The following is a 16,679-nucleotide window of genomic DNA, read 5'->3' as shown; positions in this document are numbered from 1 at the left end:
CAGCAGAATGGGATACGCTAAATACACAGAGTCTTATTTCACCACGTTTTCTCTGTCAAGGGCGAGGCAAGGAGACAAGGCTCAGAAGAGTCTTGCTGTGGACCTGATGAAATGCCTTGCGGCGGCCTCTGAACATTCTAGGTTCGTCCAGAACAAAGAATAAGAGACCCCAGAAACCGGAAGGCGGAGCTCTCCTGCTCATGTCTGTTCCCACCCTGGTGGGGCGAGACACGTCTAGCGACCAGAGTAGAACAGACACGCCCCCAAGCGGCCAGTAGTTTCAAACACGTCCCCTCCATTCAGTTGACCTTACCCTATGACCCTCCCGTGCCAAGCGCTCAGAAGCCAACCTCAAAGCTGGGGAAACCGGGACAAACAAATAACAGGGCCGGGCGCACAGGCCACTTTGACAGGAGCATCTTGCTTTCATTGGAAAATAACTGTCATCCTGGTCGGGCGCCCGGCCGAAGGGCCACGGGAGGGGAGGGAGCGAGGGGCCAGGCCCAGAGGGCCCATTCCGGGCGAGCCCTCAACTCCGCTTCGTCCTCGAAGCCTCCGACCTGCACTTCTTCCGCGGACCGGCCGGCCGCTTTGGGGGTCCGCCCCTTGGGCCTTCCAGGGCCCGACCCACGGGAGGGCTCGGCATCTCGCACAGGAGGCGCGCCGAGGGCAGACAAAGGCACGAGTCTCGCCCCGCGGCGCTGACGGGAAAAGCCAACTCCCAATCCGGGCCCCTAGGGCTCCCGAAGGCGCGACAGCCCCGCCACGGAGTCCCTGCGTGCTCCCGTCCCCATCGTCCTCTGGCCCCAGCGGGACCGCACCACCTCACCTGAGGGCTTGAAGACGCCTGAAGGATGCCCCTGGGGTGGAGAGAGCTGCTCACTGCCTTCGTGGTGTGCGTTCCGCGCAGAAACCCGCACTTACAAGGCCCGGAGCAGGCCCCGCCCGCCCCCGCCCCCACCCCTATCATTGGCCGAGGTGTCCGGATGAAAGGACGAGTCGACACCAGTTGATGACCCACCGGAGAGGGCTCGTTTATTAGGCGGCACACAAACATATACATAGGGTTTTTAGGGAAAGCTGATTGGCTTAAGACACAGTCCCTACTTAGCATACCGCATGGGGCTTGGGGGGTGAGCTGATTGGTGTACGATTCGCGCCGGTAGGAAGGAGAATACGGAAGGAAAGGGCAACCAGCGCCATGATGGGGTGTGGCCGAGAAGGACTTATGTGATCAGGGTGTGATCCCTTGGGGCATTTGGGTTCTTACACCGGGCCTCATTTCCCAGCCCCTACCTCCGCTTTAGCCTTGCAGGCCCGTTCCCCCATGTCTTCCCTCTACTTAGGACCTCACCCCAGGAACAGGGGCTTCATGATGTCCTAGCCGACCTCACCTTCCCAGACCCCATCACGGCCCTCTCTGATTGGCTCAGGGACCGCGGGCTCACATTCCTTGCCTCTCCCACTGCTTTAGGCCCGAGGGTCCTTATTCCTTTCATCCCGAGTACACTCACTCCTCCAAGATAATAGGGGCCTCTACCAGAAGCAGGCACATTTTGCCCAGTTACCTTTGAAGGTCTGGAACTCTGAGATCCAAGCCAGATGAGCTGTAGTCAAGCTCACACAACTGTTTATAGCCATCGGACCCTAAGTAGGCCATGATGACCAAACAGTGGTATGGAAGCGTTGCTCAGCGCTGTCTGTTCTAATCCTTGCCCGGGTCATGGAGGAGGTGAGCGTGGGTGGTTCAGAGTCATTCACTCCCACAGCTGGACGTCTCTACGACAATGAGGCTCTCCTGGGCCAAAGCCACATTTTCAACTTTCTCAGCCACTGAACAAGAGAACAGTCAGTTGATAATAACCACAGGAGAATCTACTAAGGCTATCCGTCTTTATATCTCCAATCCCTAGCACTTTGTTTGGCCCACAAGTGACCCTCGATGTAGACATGTCCGTAGATTAAAGTAACATAATAAATGCGTGATTTAGAGTCAGAAATTAACCCTGATATCTGTGTATAGTCGATTTTCAGTACAGGTTCCAAGACCATTCAGTGGGGGAAAAGAATAATCCCTGTCACAAATGGTGCTGTGACAACTGGATATCCACATGCAAAAGAGTGAACTTGGACTTCTATCTCACACCATGTATAAAAATTCATTCAAAATGGATGACAGATCTAAGGGCTGACACTTAAAAACTCTTAGAAAAATCACATCAAGGTACACCTCCATGACCAGGCCCTGGCAAGCATCACTCTCCTGTCGCAGGAAGAGGCGGACAGCCTGAGTGAGGGCCAGCTCCTCCATGGCCGGTGGAAGAGCACCTGCTGGAAGCGTGCTACCGCCAGCTGGCAACAGGCCACATAGACAGCCACTCCTGGGCGCAGCCCCGGGACACCTGCCACGGTCCTGTCGCCCTGGTGATACGCAGAGAGCGGCATCTGAGGCGGGGCCTGGCCTGACCACGCTGTTGCTAGGCTACAGCTTGCGTATCCCGGTAGCTAAGGGCGTCTCCCAGCCTCTCCCTCTGAACAAGGCCAAAACTAAACTCTTGACCCCCTGTGACCCCAGTTCCGCCTTTGGGGATTTCTGCATTGTTCCCACCCATCAATCACTCCTCTCTCTGGCAGTCAATGTCCCTGCCCCACTTGAGCCCCCATGCCACCTGAGGCTCCGTCCCCCTCCATAACATAACCCCTTTTGACATTCATCCTACCAGGAAACCTCAGTCTTGGCCTTGAGCTCCACCCCAATGAACACCATCGTTCCGGTGACTAGCTCAGGGTCCACGTGGCAGCCTCCTGTGCCCCCGCCCCAGACAGCACCTCCCACACGGGGACACCAACCCCCATTGTCACCACGAGAGTCTGCTCCCCTGTGCCCTCCCTGTTCCCTGACCCTCGCCACTCCCTGCCCGTCCGTCCAACATTGGGTGTCTCACACCCCACTCTGACACAAAATTTATAGAGCAAGCCTGTGGGTACTTTCAAACACTTTAATGACACAAGGCGCCGAAGGCACAAGACAGGCCAGGGCTGTCCCGGCTGGCTGTGACGGAAGGGGCTGGCGCCGGGCTAGCAGGAGTAGACGGAGGATCGGTGGGCTGGTGAGGCCCCCTGGGTGCCAGGCGTCCACAGCTAGGCTGGGGCCACCTGGGAGATGGTTGTAGTCACGAAGAAGCCACTGAGCAGCGCGTTGCTGTGCACGGCCACGTCCAACAGCTCCAAGGTGATGCATCTCCTGCTGCTCCTCCGGGCCTCGTCGCTCGCCAGCTCCAAGACCTTGGCCGTCACGTACTCGACGATGGCACCTAGAAAGACCGGCGCACACGAACTCGGGCACTGGGCGTAGTGGCCCTCCCGCAGGAGGCGCTCCGGGTGGCTCACGGAGAATGTCAGCTCGGCTCGGTGGGCGCGAGAGCGGCGGCACGGCACCTATTGAGACCGGACGACCGTGGACGGCTCGTCCTCCTGCTCGGCATGCCGGGCCTTGGAGACGACCGATCAATCTGCGAGGTCTGGCTCGACTGGATGCCTCTCAAGATGTCGGTACTTGGCCCGTACTCCGTAACCTAGCTACCGCAACCCGGCCCCTCATTGGTCCGGAACAGGCTCGTGGCCGCGCACGCTGGTGACGTCACTGCCCTCCAGTTGACCCCGAGGGAGCGGGCCTGGGCCTACAAACGGCCGGCCAGGGCAGGTGCAAGGCACCCGCACGCTCTCGCCCCTGGGCCCTCCCTCTGTGGCAGCGCTCGCCTTCTGTAGGACCCGAGCATCGCAGGCAAGATAAAGAAAGAGGGGTGGGGGACGGGTACGACATGGTGTCAAGTACATTCGTGATGTCGTGGAACAATCACAACCGTCTGCTTCCAAAGCATTTTCACCACCCCGCCAAGAAACCCCTGTACCCGTTAAGCACTCACTCCCCATGCTCGTCGTCCCCCCACCCCCGAGCACACACATACACACGCTCCCAATAAATAGCTCTTGGCAACCACTTATCTGCTTTCTGTCGACAGAGGTTTCCCCCATGTGGAGCTCTCCCTCCCATGGAACCCAACGCATGGCCTTCTGTGTCTGGCGGCTTTCACATAGTGTAATGTTTTCCTCATGGTACATCTACGTGGTAGCGTGAATCGGTACTTGCTTCCTTCCTTTTCACAGCTGAATAATAATCCATGGTATGGATGGACGACATTTAGTTTATCTATTTGTCCATTGATGGGCATTTGGGTTGTTTCCCCCTTTTGGCTATTGAGAATAGGGCACCTCTGAACGTTCATGTAGTTACCTTTGTTTGAACACCTGTTTCCATTTTCGAGAGACTACATCTAGTGCTATCCCTCCCTCTTCCAGGTCAGTGCTTCAGGGTCCATTAGCTGTCTCTTCGGTCCCTGCAGATCTTCCAGAGGCCCCACCCAGACCACAGGGCTGCTAAGAATGTCCCCACACACGTCTCCTTGTGTTCAGGCCACTAGGTAGTGTACCCAGCAATGGAACTGCTGCTGTCAGCAGTGTGTGCATCCTGCGCATTAATTAGTATTGCCAGATTGCTCTCCAAGATGGTCAGACCAATTTGTCCTCCTAATACCAGAGTGTGAGTCCCCACTAGTCACCAACATTTGATGCGGTCTGACCTTTTTAATTCTCACTGGTCCGACGGTGTGAAATAGTATGTCACTGTGGTTGTAGTAGGCATTTTCCAGGAGACTTGAGCGAGGTGGCACCTCTTCAATCGTGCTTCTTGTTGTTCTTTGTGATCGTTTGTGCTTGGTCTTCCGTAAAATGCCTGATCAAGGCTTCCTTCTTTTTAATCTTTTTAATCAGCACGTGGGCCATAAAATCCTCTCTCAGTAGCACTCACGCATGCCCCACAAATTTTATTCTCACGCATCAATAAATATTTTTCAGTCCCTGTAATGATTTGTCCTTTGGCCCATTATTTCTTTAGAGTGATTTGTGTCATCCCAAACATTTGGTTTTGACAACATGGTTTGTCATTGATTCTTAAATGTACTGTAGTCAGAGAATGTGATATGTATTTGATACTTCTGGAATCTTGCTTGATGGCCGAGTACATGTTCTATGTGCATAAATATACATCAGGTGGATAAAACACATTCTCTAATTTCCGGGTTCATATTATCGCATTACTCCATTTCGTCAAGCAAGCTTGGTAGGTGCTTTATTTCTAAGTCCTTGTTACGTTTCGGCCACTTGCTTACAGGTGGCTGCAAATGTCTATATTTGGTGGTGACCTTCGCTACTCCTTATTGTCATTCAGTCAAGTGTTGACTTAAATAGTTTGAAGCTACCCTACCCAGTATAGGTCATCTTAAATTTATAATACCTCCCACATGAATTGAACATTTTATCCCAGGGGGACTATCTTTATCCTCAAGAAATCTCCGTTGACTTCAAGTCTATTTTTGCAATATGATATAGCTATGACAGCTTTCTTCATCAAAGACCTGACTTAACGCTTATTCCACCATTAAAAAAAAAATTGGTGGGTTATTTTCTCTTCTTAATATTTTTTCTAGCTACGTTGGTACTCGTAATGTGTTATTTAAGCAGTAAAGGCACTTCCCGTAGCTTGTCTACGTAGTAAACCACACCACTGGATCCTAGATGTTCACTCAGTAAGTGCCCGTTTTCCTCACGTCCCTCCTGAAGTGAGTAATCAGATGCACTTGATTCCACTTAGGATCTTGTACCTCAAACCCCACTTTTCTTCTCTCTTTCTCAAATTTCATTAATATCGCTAGAGTGAGCAGGACCAAAGCCATGTTGGGACCTAAAACCACATGGGCTGTAAAAGAATGTAAAAGGACACAGTTTTTCCTTGGTAAGCATTTATCGGGGTTCCCTCCTTTCCCACAGTTATGTGATCTGTTGAACCGTGGTTATGGGGCAAGATGACAGTATTTACGTGGATGTAAAGTTGTTTTCCAGTCGGCCTGTGGCTGCAGACTTGCACGTACTTTTCAGACCCTGGGAAACCAAGGAAGACATCAGTAAAGCTATGGTGATTCCACTCTTCCAGCAGGACTCTGAGAAAACAGCAATGGCAAGAGGAGAATCCAGACAGAGTCTTGTTGAGAACAGGGACACAGGTCTGGGGGATGAGGCCATGATCTCCTTGATCCCATAGATGGAGGCCACTTTCTCCATTCTAGATGGCTAGTGCCACCTCTTCTGTAACAAACCAGGCTGGGGAAGAGGTCCCCACTGCCCAGGGCTGAGAGTTTCATGCTGCTATCCCAGAGGGTCCAGAGGGCAGAGCAATGATTAAAGAGGACTGTTTTCAATCCCTTAAATCTAATGGAATTAGCCCTACTATGGTGCAAACCTGCTTAGGGCCCATAAACTCTAGTTTTCTTCTGATTTCTCACATTTGGAATGGTAATGTCTATTCTATGCCTGTCCCGCTACTGTTTTTGGAAACTGGTAATTTGCTGTCTGTTTTCGCAGGTTCAGGGATAAGGATAAATTCTGCCTCAGCATCAGTCACAACTGGAGTCTCACCCGTAGCAGATATATAAGATTTGTAGATGAGATTTTGGACTTAAAGTTGAACTGCAATGGGTTAAGATTTGGGGGCTGTAGGGAAGGTGTGAATGTATTTTTCATGGAAGTACATTAATTTTTTGGGGGGGCAGAAAGCTTAGTATTCCTTATTGAATTGTACCCTCTCAAAATTCTTGTGTTGACCTTGTGACCCCCCAGTACTTCAGGAGGTGACCCTATTTTGGAGATAGTCTCTATAGAGGTAACTGTGTTTAAAGTGAAGTCGTGAGGGTCGGTCCTAACCCAATATGACTGGTGTGCTTATGAAGAGGGGCTATTTGGCATCCAGAACTGTGAGATGATAAATATATATTTTTTAAGTCACCGAGACTCTCGAATTTATTTACGACAGCTTTAGAAACTAATATAATATCTGTAAATCAACATGATTAAAAGCATAAAACCATTCAAACAAAACAACAAACAGCAGTCAAGTACTCAGACCTATTTAATGACACAATTCCCCTCAACTGCAAGTCCAAACATTTCAGGAGGCTTCTAATTGGTTCAGCCTGGGACACCTCATCCAACAGGTCCCTCCCATCATCCCCATTGCACATAGACGCAAAACATGAGGTTTTACCTTTCTAAAAAAAAAAAATGTATATATATTTCCACACACATTGTATTGCCTGGCAATGAACAGAATTGGTAAAATCTGAATGAATTAAACTAGTAACTTCAGTTTCTAAAGAAGGTGGATTAGATATTGTTTCTTGACATTTTTGACTCAGTTATTTCTCTCCTGTGTTTCAGTCCTCAAATATATATCCACAGTCACACACACACACACACACACACACACACACATAGTATATATACACACACACACAAACACACATATACACATACACATATACATATGTGTCTGTATACATGTAAAAATGAATATATATGTGTGTACATACAAATATATACATATACATATATATATATATATATATTTATATATACATTTGTTTTTTTTTAATTTCTGGCCGGTGCTGGAATCCTCAAACTCATGGAGAATAAATAACGAACTGTAAGCATCCATATGGGGAACATAGTAGGAGCAGGACAAACATCCTGCATCAAACGTTTTTCGGCATTCTCAGTATTATGGAGTACATACAGAAACACAAAGGAGGACCCAACCGATCACAGAAATAACTAAGGAGAAAATTTCAAGAAGCAATACCTATCCCTAGGCTTTCTAGAAACTGAAGTTACTATTTTAACTCGTTCAGTTTTATCCAGTTATGTTCCTCTCCAGTCTATAATCTTTGGGTTTAGAAAGCACAAACCTTCATGACTTGCATTTATGCATAATAGGGATGATGGAAGGTCCAATCAGAGCAGCTCAAGCCCCAGTCTGTTCTCAGTCAGGCAATGAGGAACCTGTAGCCACGGAGTCATAGCCACCGGCTCACCATGGAACCGGGTTTCCCAAGAGAGCCAATCAAAATTTTCCTGGACTCTTCAGCCTTGGAGTTGAGGTGGAAGCAGCTCCTGATGGAATGGGTGTGATTCTTTGCCTGAGGGCTCATTTACTGTGAATTGTGCTGTATGGTTGTTTATTGTCTTTCTTTCTCTTTCTTTCTTTCTTTCTTTCTTTCTTTCTTTCTTTCTTTCTTTCTTTCTTTCTTTCTTTCTTTCTTTCTTTCTTTCTTTCTTTCTTTCTTTCTTTCTCTCTCTCTCTGTCTCTCTCTCTCTCTCTCTCTCTCTCTTTCTTTCTTTCTTTCTTTGTAATGGTGACAAGTTCCTTGATGACCTCCATTTCTCTAATTCTTCTTCATTCTGTACTGGTTCCGTATTTGGGGTTCATTTTTCCACAAATACATTTAAGGAATAAATTTTCTCGAACTGTCCGATTTTTGAAAAGCACGTGATTTTAAACTATTTCTTGACTGTCTCTTACCTTTTGGGTGACTTACTGCAAAATTAGACCAATACCTTTTTTCTCTTTCAATCAAGGGCTGTTCTATGTATTCAGCAATGCTAGAATGTAGGGTACTTTTTCGGATCTAGGTATCATTAGGAGTGTGACTACAAACCTGGTAAATGCTGAATTTTCTTATGTAGGTCTAAATACCCCAGTTGTGTTTGATTTCACTCTTTACAAACGGTAGTTTTTTACTCCGTTATCCTGATTCATTGAGGGTTTCGATCAGAACCGGAGGCGGGAGGTGGACCGACACATCTCCACGTCCAGGAGCCCTCTGCTGGCCGTGCCACAGCCTTCCTGTGTGGGTTCTCTTGCTGTGAATTTCTGTATGGGACCAGACAGGCAGCTTGCAGGGCTCCAGACGCTCACTGTGATTGGTGGAGGGACCGCCAGCAGGAGGACCGTGCAGTCCCAGCGCACTCCGCTAGGCTCACTCACGCGCTCCCTGTGTGCCCTGACACCCAGTCAGAAGTCGAGGTCACGCATGACGTGAGGCAAGGCAGCGACTATAAAAAGGGCTCCCCGCCTGGCAGCAGCGCCATCGTCGGTGCCTCCTAGCTCTTGGGGGTTGCCTGAGGGATGGCGGAGCCTGCCTCTGCCCCATCTCCGGAGGAAGGTGTCAGCACCCAGGCGCCTGAGAAGGGCGCTCCGACGGCCCTGAAACAGAAGAAGCCCAGGCGCCATCGCCGCCGCAGCCGCCGTCACACCCGCTGCCGCCGCGGCCGCCACGGCGAGGACAGTTTCGCCACCTATTTCCCCAGGGTTCTGAAGCTGGTCCACGACGGCCTCAGCCTGTCCCAGCAGGCCGTGAACGTCATGGACTCGTGCATTAGCGACCTCTTCGAGCGCCTCGCCGAAGAGGCCGGCCGCCTGGCCCGTTACAACCAGCGCTGCACCCTCACCTCACAGGACATCCAGGCCGCCGTGCACCTGCTGCTGACCGGGGAGCTCCGCAAGCATGCCGTGACCGAGGGCACCAGGGCTGTGCTCAGGTTTACCATGAGCACATGAGCCGCCTCCTGCTCGCGGGCACGGCCCCCCAAAGGCTCTTTTCAGAGCCGCCTCAGATGACCCGAAAGACCTGTAACCACTTAATTTATCGTGCTATTTGTGGCTTCCTCAAAATCCGAGTAAATTTTCTGTTCTTCTGTTGCTTTTTGTTCTGTGTGACCTAAAATAATTTTCTAAAGTTTTCCGTGAGTACTGATCTCCTACATATCCTCTAAGGAAAAGTGATTTTAAGAAATCAACACGATTAGGAAATGATGACTGCGCTATGGGTGTTTGTGGTTTCCGTTTGGAAATTCAGAAATCAAGTAGAAACATCAGCAAAGCACCAAAATGACGTTGGGAATTGTAGACAGGGAACAAAATGGGACTGACACAGATGAAATGTCTGTGGGACAAGGGACGACTGGGTTTGAGGACTAGAAGGGAACAGAACGCATGACTACTTTCTTCAGTAGTTGATGGACGAAAATGTGGCACCTCCTGGTGCGGTTTGCAGAGAAAACCAACTGAAGGGAAGAGTCAGCGCTTACGTAATTGACAAACTGTTGATATTCATTACATATAGAAATTATAATTTTGCTATGTTGGGTTAAATAAAATATATTATTAAAACTTTAAAATAAATAACACATCCTAAGCATCTATATGCGGAATAGAGTATTAACAGGACGATAACACTCCAGTCAACCTTTTTTTCCGCATTAACTTTATTACTTAGCCCATTAGAAACACACGTGAGGAAACAAAACACAGCATAGAAAAAATTAAATCCAAGAGTTCCACAACAGTACTTATTCCTAGGCTTTCTAGAAACTGAAGTCACTACTTTACTAGTAACTAGCAACTACTTCCTAGCAGCTAGTTACTACGAACTGGTGACTAGCGCTCCTGGACGTCAAGGGACCTGGCTGCCCATCCCCTACATCCAGTCCTTATTTAAAACCCTCAATGAATCTGGAACAAAAAGTGGAAAAGCCCAGGTTTTCATAGTGAAAACTAACCGATAGGGGATATTTTAAAATATGCAACCTGTGTAAAGTGTAAAATAAATCTATTCAAAACTCTTAGATGCTGAAAAAGAGAGCACATTTTAGAACTGGTGACTACATATTAGAGCTCTTGTGTAAAAAAAAACTTTTTCTAAATGCTTTCAAATTTACTTTTCAATGAAAACTCCTTACAGAGGAAAAGGGAATCGATTATGTGGCAATGTTTTAAAATCAAAAGATTCTGTGGTAATTTAATTCAATCACAGGACTTCCATACACTTGTGCACATATAAATTACAGAAATCGATCCAATTATATGATATACAAACTCGAGCGTTATGTATAATAAAAACAATGAAGGACAGTTATATTTGTGTTGACAATGTAGTTCACAGTAAAGAATGCTGGGAAGCCAGCAGCAAGCCACCTGCCACCTGCCAGAAAACTACCCACTGCAGGGAGAGGAGCAAATGGGAACAAGGAGGTCAAGGGGTACAAATCAGGAATTGGGCCAATGAATACGTCTGGAGATCCAAAGTACAGCAGGACGACTATTGTTAATAATGTTGTGTTTGATTCTGAAACTTTACCAAGACAGTAGATTTTAGATTCTCTTAGCATACAAGGGTAGAAGATGATGAAGATGGTCATTTGTTTGACTGTAGTAATCTCTTCACTATGTATATGTGTACGAGCCAGAGCCATCGTGTCGTACACTTTAACTATAAGGAAGAAAGAAATAAAAAAAGGAAGACTAATACACATTGGCAGCACGCCCCCTGACCCCTGCCCTCAAACTGCCACGGGCACACCTTCGGAGGGCTCCAGGATTTACGGGCCGACTGGGGTGGCTCTGAAAACAGCCTTCGGGGGCGATGCTCGGGGGCGGGAGGCAGCTCAGGTGCTCATGGGGAACCTGAGCTTGGCCTTGGTGACCTCGGACATGGCGTGCTTGGCGACTGTGCCAGCATTGTGCTAAGCACTTGACGGGGAGTACCTCAACTACTTTTCACCACATCCCCTTGAAGGAAACAGCGTAATCATCTCCATTTCTATGGATGAAGAAACTGAACCACAATAGATTGTCACTTGCCCGAGATCATACCGGTTGAAACTTCCCAAGGCAAGGTTCAAACATATTCCTATGCATTTGAGAGACGAAGGGCAAGATATTTTTCTCAGGTGTGAATATGCGATGGTTACATTCTAGGGCATTCCTAAAACTCACTTGCCTGTGCAGTTTCTTGAGAATTTTAAGTGATGACACTAAATGAGGTTTTTGACCCTTTGCAAAGATGAAGTCGTCGTGACATACGATTTGGCTGATTTTTGTCTTTGGATTAACTTGCAGCATATATATTATGGCTTTCCAGCTTTTTGCCATTTTCTGTTCTTTGCAATTAAGGACATGTCGGCCTATGTACACTGACAGGATACAGGTGTCAAAGCATGGACCAGGTATTTTCAAAAGATGTAGACATGCATAAGAAAATCCACTTAACTCCAGGCTTTTCTTTTTTCCCGTAAATGTAACTGCTACAAGAAGACCTTCGGATGGTTGGTTTTGCAAATAATAAATGGATTCAGGGCTCTGAAACCTCAATCCCGGATGCTTGGGAAAAAAACCTCCCTCTGCTTGGAAAGACAAGTGAACCTAGTCACTCACTACAAGATTAGGCCCATGTGATTTACTTGAGAAATGCAGGGCAAAACTACTTCCAGTGAGCAATCGTTCTTCCCGTCTTATTTCTGTAGGAGCGTTCACTTAGAAACTATGTGACTTCCCCTCCCACCACATACCTCTCACTTGCTCCCACTCAGTTTATCATTTACACTGCCCTGGGAGGAATCAATCCTTTAAAAAAAAAATGACGGTTACCAGGTGCAACTAAAAACTGGGAGTTTTCGTCCCATCCCCAGCTCACCTGACATGCTTTCCTTTAGGCATCTGAAATGGGCCTAATCTTGAGCTGGATTAGTGTGCTAATGCACACGTTACTGAGTCTGTCGTGGACGTACAGCATCTTTATCAAGCTGCAAATGGCAAACTGAAAGGAGAGCAAATGGGCTGGATGACAGAATCGGGATCCAGGGACCTGATAATGGCTAAACTTGTGTCCGTCCATCTAAAGTGCAACCGTTATGGGTCCCCATCTGTGTAACTTGGGTCCAAATGCTCTGAAAAGGTCAGCTGGAGAAGACTTGGACGTATGGGGGCAGGAAAACAACAGCTGACTTCAAATACTGGAGGATGGATTAACCACGCTGTATGGGTCTCCAGCATGCTCTCCTAGGATTATGGCATAGAAGTTACAGGCAGGCAGGGAAGCGTGTAAGCAGCATGTCAGTGTAAGGGACTGAGTGACTCTACTGGGCAATTGCTTCAGGCAGATGGTAAGGTAGTGATGACCAACATGGTGACCTCCAGGGCTCAAATCTTCTGGTTACCCTAAGCTCTGAGATTGTGTCACCTCAACCACACTTTACCTTAGTTGACCCACCTACTGTTTTGCTTGTGGAAATTTGTGCTAGAGCAGAGAAAACACCTTCCACTTTCTGTAACCCCAGTGAGTATTTAAGGATGTGAGCCCCTAGAAAGAGGGAGGTAAGATAATAGTTGAGGTTGCAAATAGGTATGGACGGTATAATCCCTTATGGTGGGAAGATACCTATAGTAATAGATCACAGAGGGGCCCAGCCCTTGTAGCCTCATTTAACCTTAATGACTTCCTAAAAAGTCTATCTCCGGGTAGAGTCGCATTGAGGGGTAGACCTTCAAAATATGAATTTGGTGTGGTGGGGGTGGGGGAACACCATACGGTCCACAGCACTTATGCTCACCATGAAACCAAAAATGCTTGCTTCAGGAGACAGTAAATTCTGTTCAGTAGAAGAACCAGATCAGAGGTTCAGTGTTACAGGTCATCAGTGGGCATCAGATATCTGAGTTGACGCTCAACTGAAGATGTGATGTGCTCAGTACAGTGCGTGTTAACAAGTGCCTCCCGCGCCCTTTCCATCCAACCCCAAGCTTAGGTGCCCCCTCCCATTCAGTCGGAAAACACTTTCCAGAAGGCAAGACAGCCCAGCTTGAATTTCAGTTCTTTTTCAGCTTGAGTGGGTCACTTCAGACCCTGTGTTTGTCTTTCTTCACTCTGAGATAAGGGGCTTAGTCCACTGCTGAAGAGGTTTTCCTTCAACCGTTTTGTTTGGCGAAAAAGGGTACCCTTGTGTACTTTTCCTTCCTTAGAAGAAATGAAGTCGAGAGCCGCCAGATAATGACTGTATTTATTATTTCATTACTACATTGGAAATAAAAACAAACTGTGAGAAGTTGCAGAAGCATGCAACTTCATGAAGATAATGAAGCAATGGAGGCACCCATTGCAGAAGGTTAAACCTGGCTTATCCTGCTGGGGGTGAAAGGGCTACACACACAAGGGTCAACACTGGTGAGATTATTCGCAACATCTGCCATCTGGAATTTACACACCAACGGCAAGTTTGAAAGCACACTTCAGGAAACTTTGGTTCCACCTGACCTTTTAGCCAGGGAATAGAAATGAGAGGACAGCAGAAGATGCCTAAAATCGCTACAAACACAACGGTTTGCAAAAAACAAGCATAAAACCAAGGCTCTCGGGCAATGTTGAAATTTCCTCTTGGGAGGAGATCCCGTTTTACGATGTCTGAGCACACTGTTTCTCCTGCTGGATCGCTGAGGGGAAAAAAAAAAACGAAACAAAAAAAATATATATCACTAAGAGTATTTTCCTAAGATTTAATTCAGTTTCTTACAAAACAGCTTTAGGTAAGTCATGGAAGGCTGCCATACATGCTTTTAATTGAGAATGCTAAGGCACTAACCCCAAATGCTCACAGCGGGGTGCATGTGTGCACGTGTGTGCATGTTTACCACTCGAACATTCATTAGAATCTACTTCAATTGCAGTTTTTTTGGTTTTTGCTTTCATTCGAGAGGCAGATTTGTGTTGTTGACAGTTTTTCGATAGATTATTTGAGACCGAGGAGGAAGTGAAGCATTTTGCTCACGTTTATCTCTGACGATACCATTTGGAAGTTATACACTTTGAGATAATTTTCACTAATTTCGGAACTCTCAAATAACGCACACATGACAGAAAATGCCCCTCAGCTGTTGTGAATATGCTTGGAGTTTCTCCAGCTGTCTGTTACTCTGGAGGGCAAAACTGATCCCTTAAGTCTGGGAGCCTCAAGTGCACCCAAGATCGAAACTCGTTCTGCATCCCTATCTTGTCACCAGATTGGAGAAGGCCCAGACCGCAGAGCTGGCATGGTTCTTTAGGCATGAGATAATGGACTCAAATTTCTAGATGCAGAAAAATGCCAAATAACTAAAAGTAGACAGAAGTAAGGTTTTTCTAGTGCTAAGTCCAATGTTTAAGATTGGTTTCAATGTGTGTTTTAGTAATTTTCCAACAGGGAAGTGGTTTTTACTTCCCCATTACTACTAGGGCCTATCATGTGCGAACCATTTATATAATCCAAAGAAGGAGACAACTCTTTGATAGTTGTCATGGCTGCATAAAATAAAATGGTACTCTAATAATTACTTCCTCGATAGTAAAAATTACTAGAAGATAGGTTTATTCACTGAAGATACCAACTTTCACCATTGTCTGTCTCAGCTAGAAACCCTCCATGACTTACTTTCCTTTGAGGGAAGAGTATTTTTTTCCTCGGTATGAGTTTTCTTCAGTTTTGACTTGTCAAACTTCTCCACCTCCGACAAGTCTGGCTTATCACTCATCTTGACTAAAAGAAAGACCGAAAACAATTTCTTTTAAGAAACTTCCCTGGCAGAACTATCGTCAGACAAAGTAGTAACAGTCATAAATGTTCAAACGTAATAGTCATGTATATTTTACCTACTGATCTTCCACAGGAAAACACCAGCGCATCTTAGAAGAATTCTATTTTCATTACTTTGAAATTCACTTCAATACCCCTATTCTGATAAGCAGAAAATGCCCTTAGATCAGGATACACTAGAAACCAAGACGCTCTAGAAACCCGGAGCCAACATGTCCGACTCTTTTAAAATCACAGCAAAGGTACAATGGAGGTAAGAGAAGCACAGGAACAATTAGGGGTCGAAGAATATAATAAAAACTTGGTTCAACCAGTCAATGATTTTCTAATAGATGACAGCACTATCTAAGAATCTTCGCTGTCTGTTCAATTACCGGGGGGTGGGGGTGGGGTGGGGTGGCGACGGCATTTTTCTTGGAGGATGGGGAGCAGCACACAAAAAGGGGTGGCCAAAGTTGTACTAATTTCTTTCCATTTTAAATGCCCCCAAACAGTAGATTAAGGTGCTGCAATAAGAGAGGGGAGAGGATTTAATCCGGTCGTAACTGGTTACTCGTCTTATACTAGCCCCTTGTGGCAGCGGTTTGTAAACACTGTAAGAAGGGGCAGCTAATTAGGATCAGACTCACGACTTCAGCAGAATGGGATACGCTAAATACACAGAGTCTTATTTCACCACGTTTTCTCTGTCAAGGGCGAGGCAAGGAGACAAGGCTCAGAAGAGTCTTGCTGTGGACCTGATGAAATGCCTTGCGGCGGCCTCTGAACATTCTAGGTTTGTCCAGAACAAAGAATAAGAGACCCCAGAAACCGGAAGGCGGAGCTCTCCTGCTCATGTCTGTTCCCACCCTGGTGGGGCGAGACACGTCTAGCGACCAGAGTAGAACAGAGACGCCCCCAAGCGGCCAGTAGTTTCAAACACGTAACCTCCATTCAGTTGACCTTACCCTATGACCCTCCCGTGCCAAGCGCTCAGAAGCCAACCTCAAAGCTGGGGAAACCGGGACAAACAAATAACAGGGCCGGGCGCACAGGCCACTTTGACAGGAGCATCTTGCTTTCATTGGAAAATAACTGTCATCCTGGTCGGGCGCCCAGCCGAAGGGCCACGGGAGGGGAGGGAGCGAGGGGCCAGGCCCAGAGGGCCCATTCCGGGCGAGCCCTCAACTCCGCTTCGTCCTCGAAGCCTCCGACCTGCACTTCTTCCGCGGACCGGCCGGCCGCTTTGGGGGTCCGCCCCTCGGGCCTTCCAGGGCCCGACCCCCGGGAGGGCTCGGCATCTCGCACAGGAGGCGCGCCGAGGGCAGACAAAGGCACGAGTCTCGCCC

At 47.6% G+C, this 16,679-nt stretch overlaps 3 protein-coding genes across 3 annotated transcripts; 1 reads left to right on the top strand and 2 right to left on the bottom strand.

Moving 5' to 3' along the window:
• Positions 1–3,141: 3,141 nt before the first annotated feature.
• Positions 3,142–3,601, bottom strand: LOC134368278 (histone H2A-Bbd type 2/3-like). The gene is made up of 2 exons (XM_063084829.1): positions 3,557–3,601; positions 3,142–3,438 (listed from the first exon to the last, which is right to left on the bottom strand). The coding sequence occupies exons 1-2, from the start codon at positions 3,599–3,601 to the stop codon at positions 3,142–3,144; spliced, it is 342 nt and encodes a 113-aa protein (XP_062940899.1).
• Positions 3,602–9,076: 5,475 nt separating this feature from the next.
• LOC134368277 (histone H2B-like) lies at positions 9,077–9,508 on the top strand. The gene has a single exon (XM_063084828.1). It carries the CDS (start codon positions 9,077–9,079, stop codon positions 9,506–9,508), a length of 432 nt encoding a protein of 143 aa, XP_062940898.1.
• Positions 9,509–14,177: 4,669 nt separating this feature from the next.
• LOC134368276 (thymosin beta-15A) lies at positions 14,178–15,289 on the bottom strand. The gene is made up of 2 exons (XM_063084827.1): positions 15,190–15,289; positions 14,178–14,215 (listed from the first exon to the last, which is right to left on the bottom strand). The coding sequence occupies exons 1-2, from the start codon at positions 15,287–15,289 to the stop codon at positions 14,178–14,180; spliced, it is 138 nt and encodes a 45-aa protein (XP_062940897.1).
• Between the last annotated feature and the right edge of the window lie 1,390 nt (positions 15,290–16,679).

This window comes from Cynocephalus volans, chromosome X (genome assembly GCF_027409185.1).
Source record: "Cynocephalus volans isolate mCynVol1 chromosome X, mCynVol1.pri, whole genome shotgun sequence".
NCBI classification, from domain to species: Eukaryota; Metazoa; Chordata; class Mammalia; order Dermoptera; family Cynocephalidae; genus Cynocephalus; species Cynocephalus volans.
This window is presented reverse-complemented; position numbering and strand designations above follow the sequence as displayed.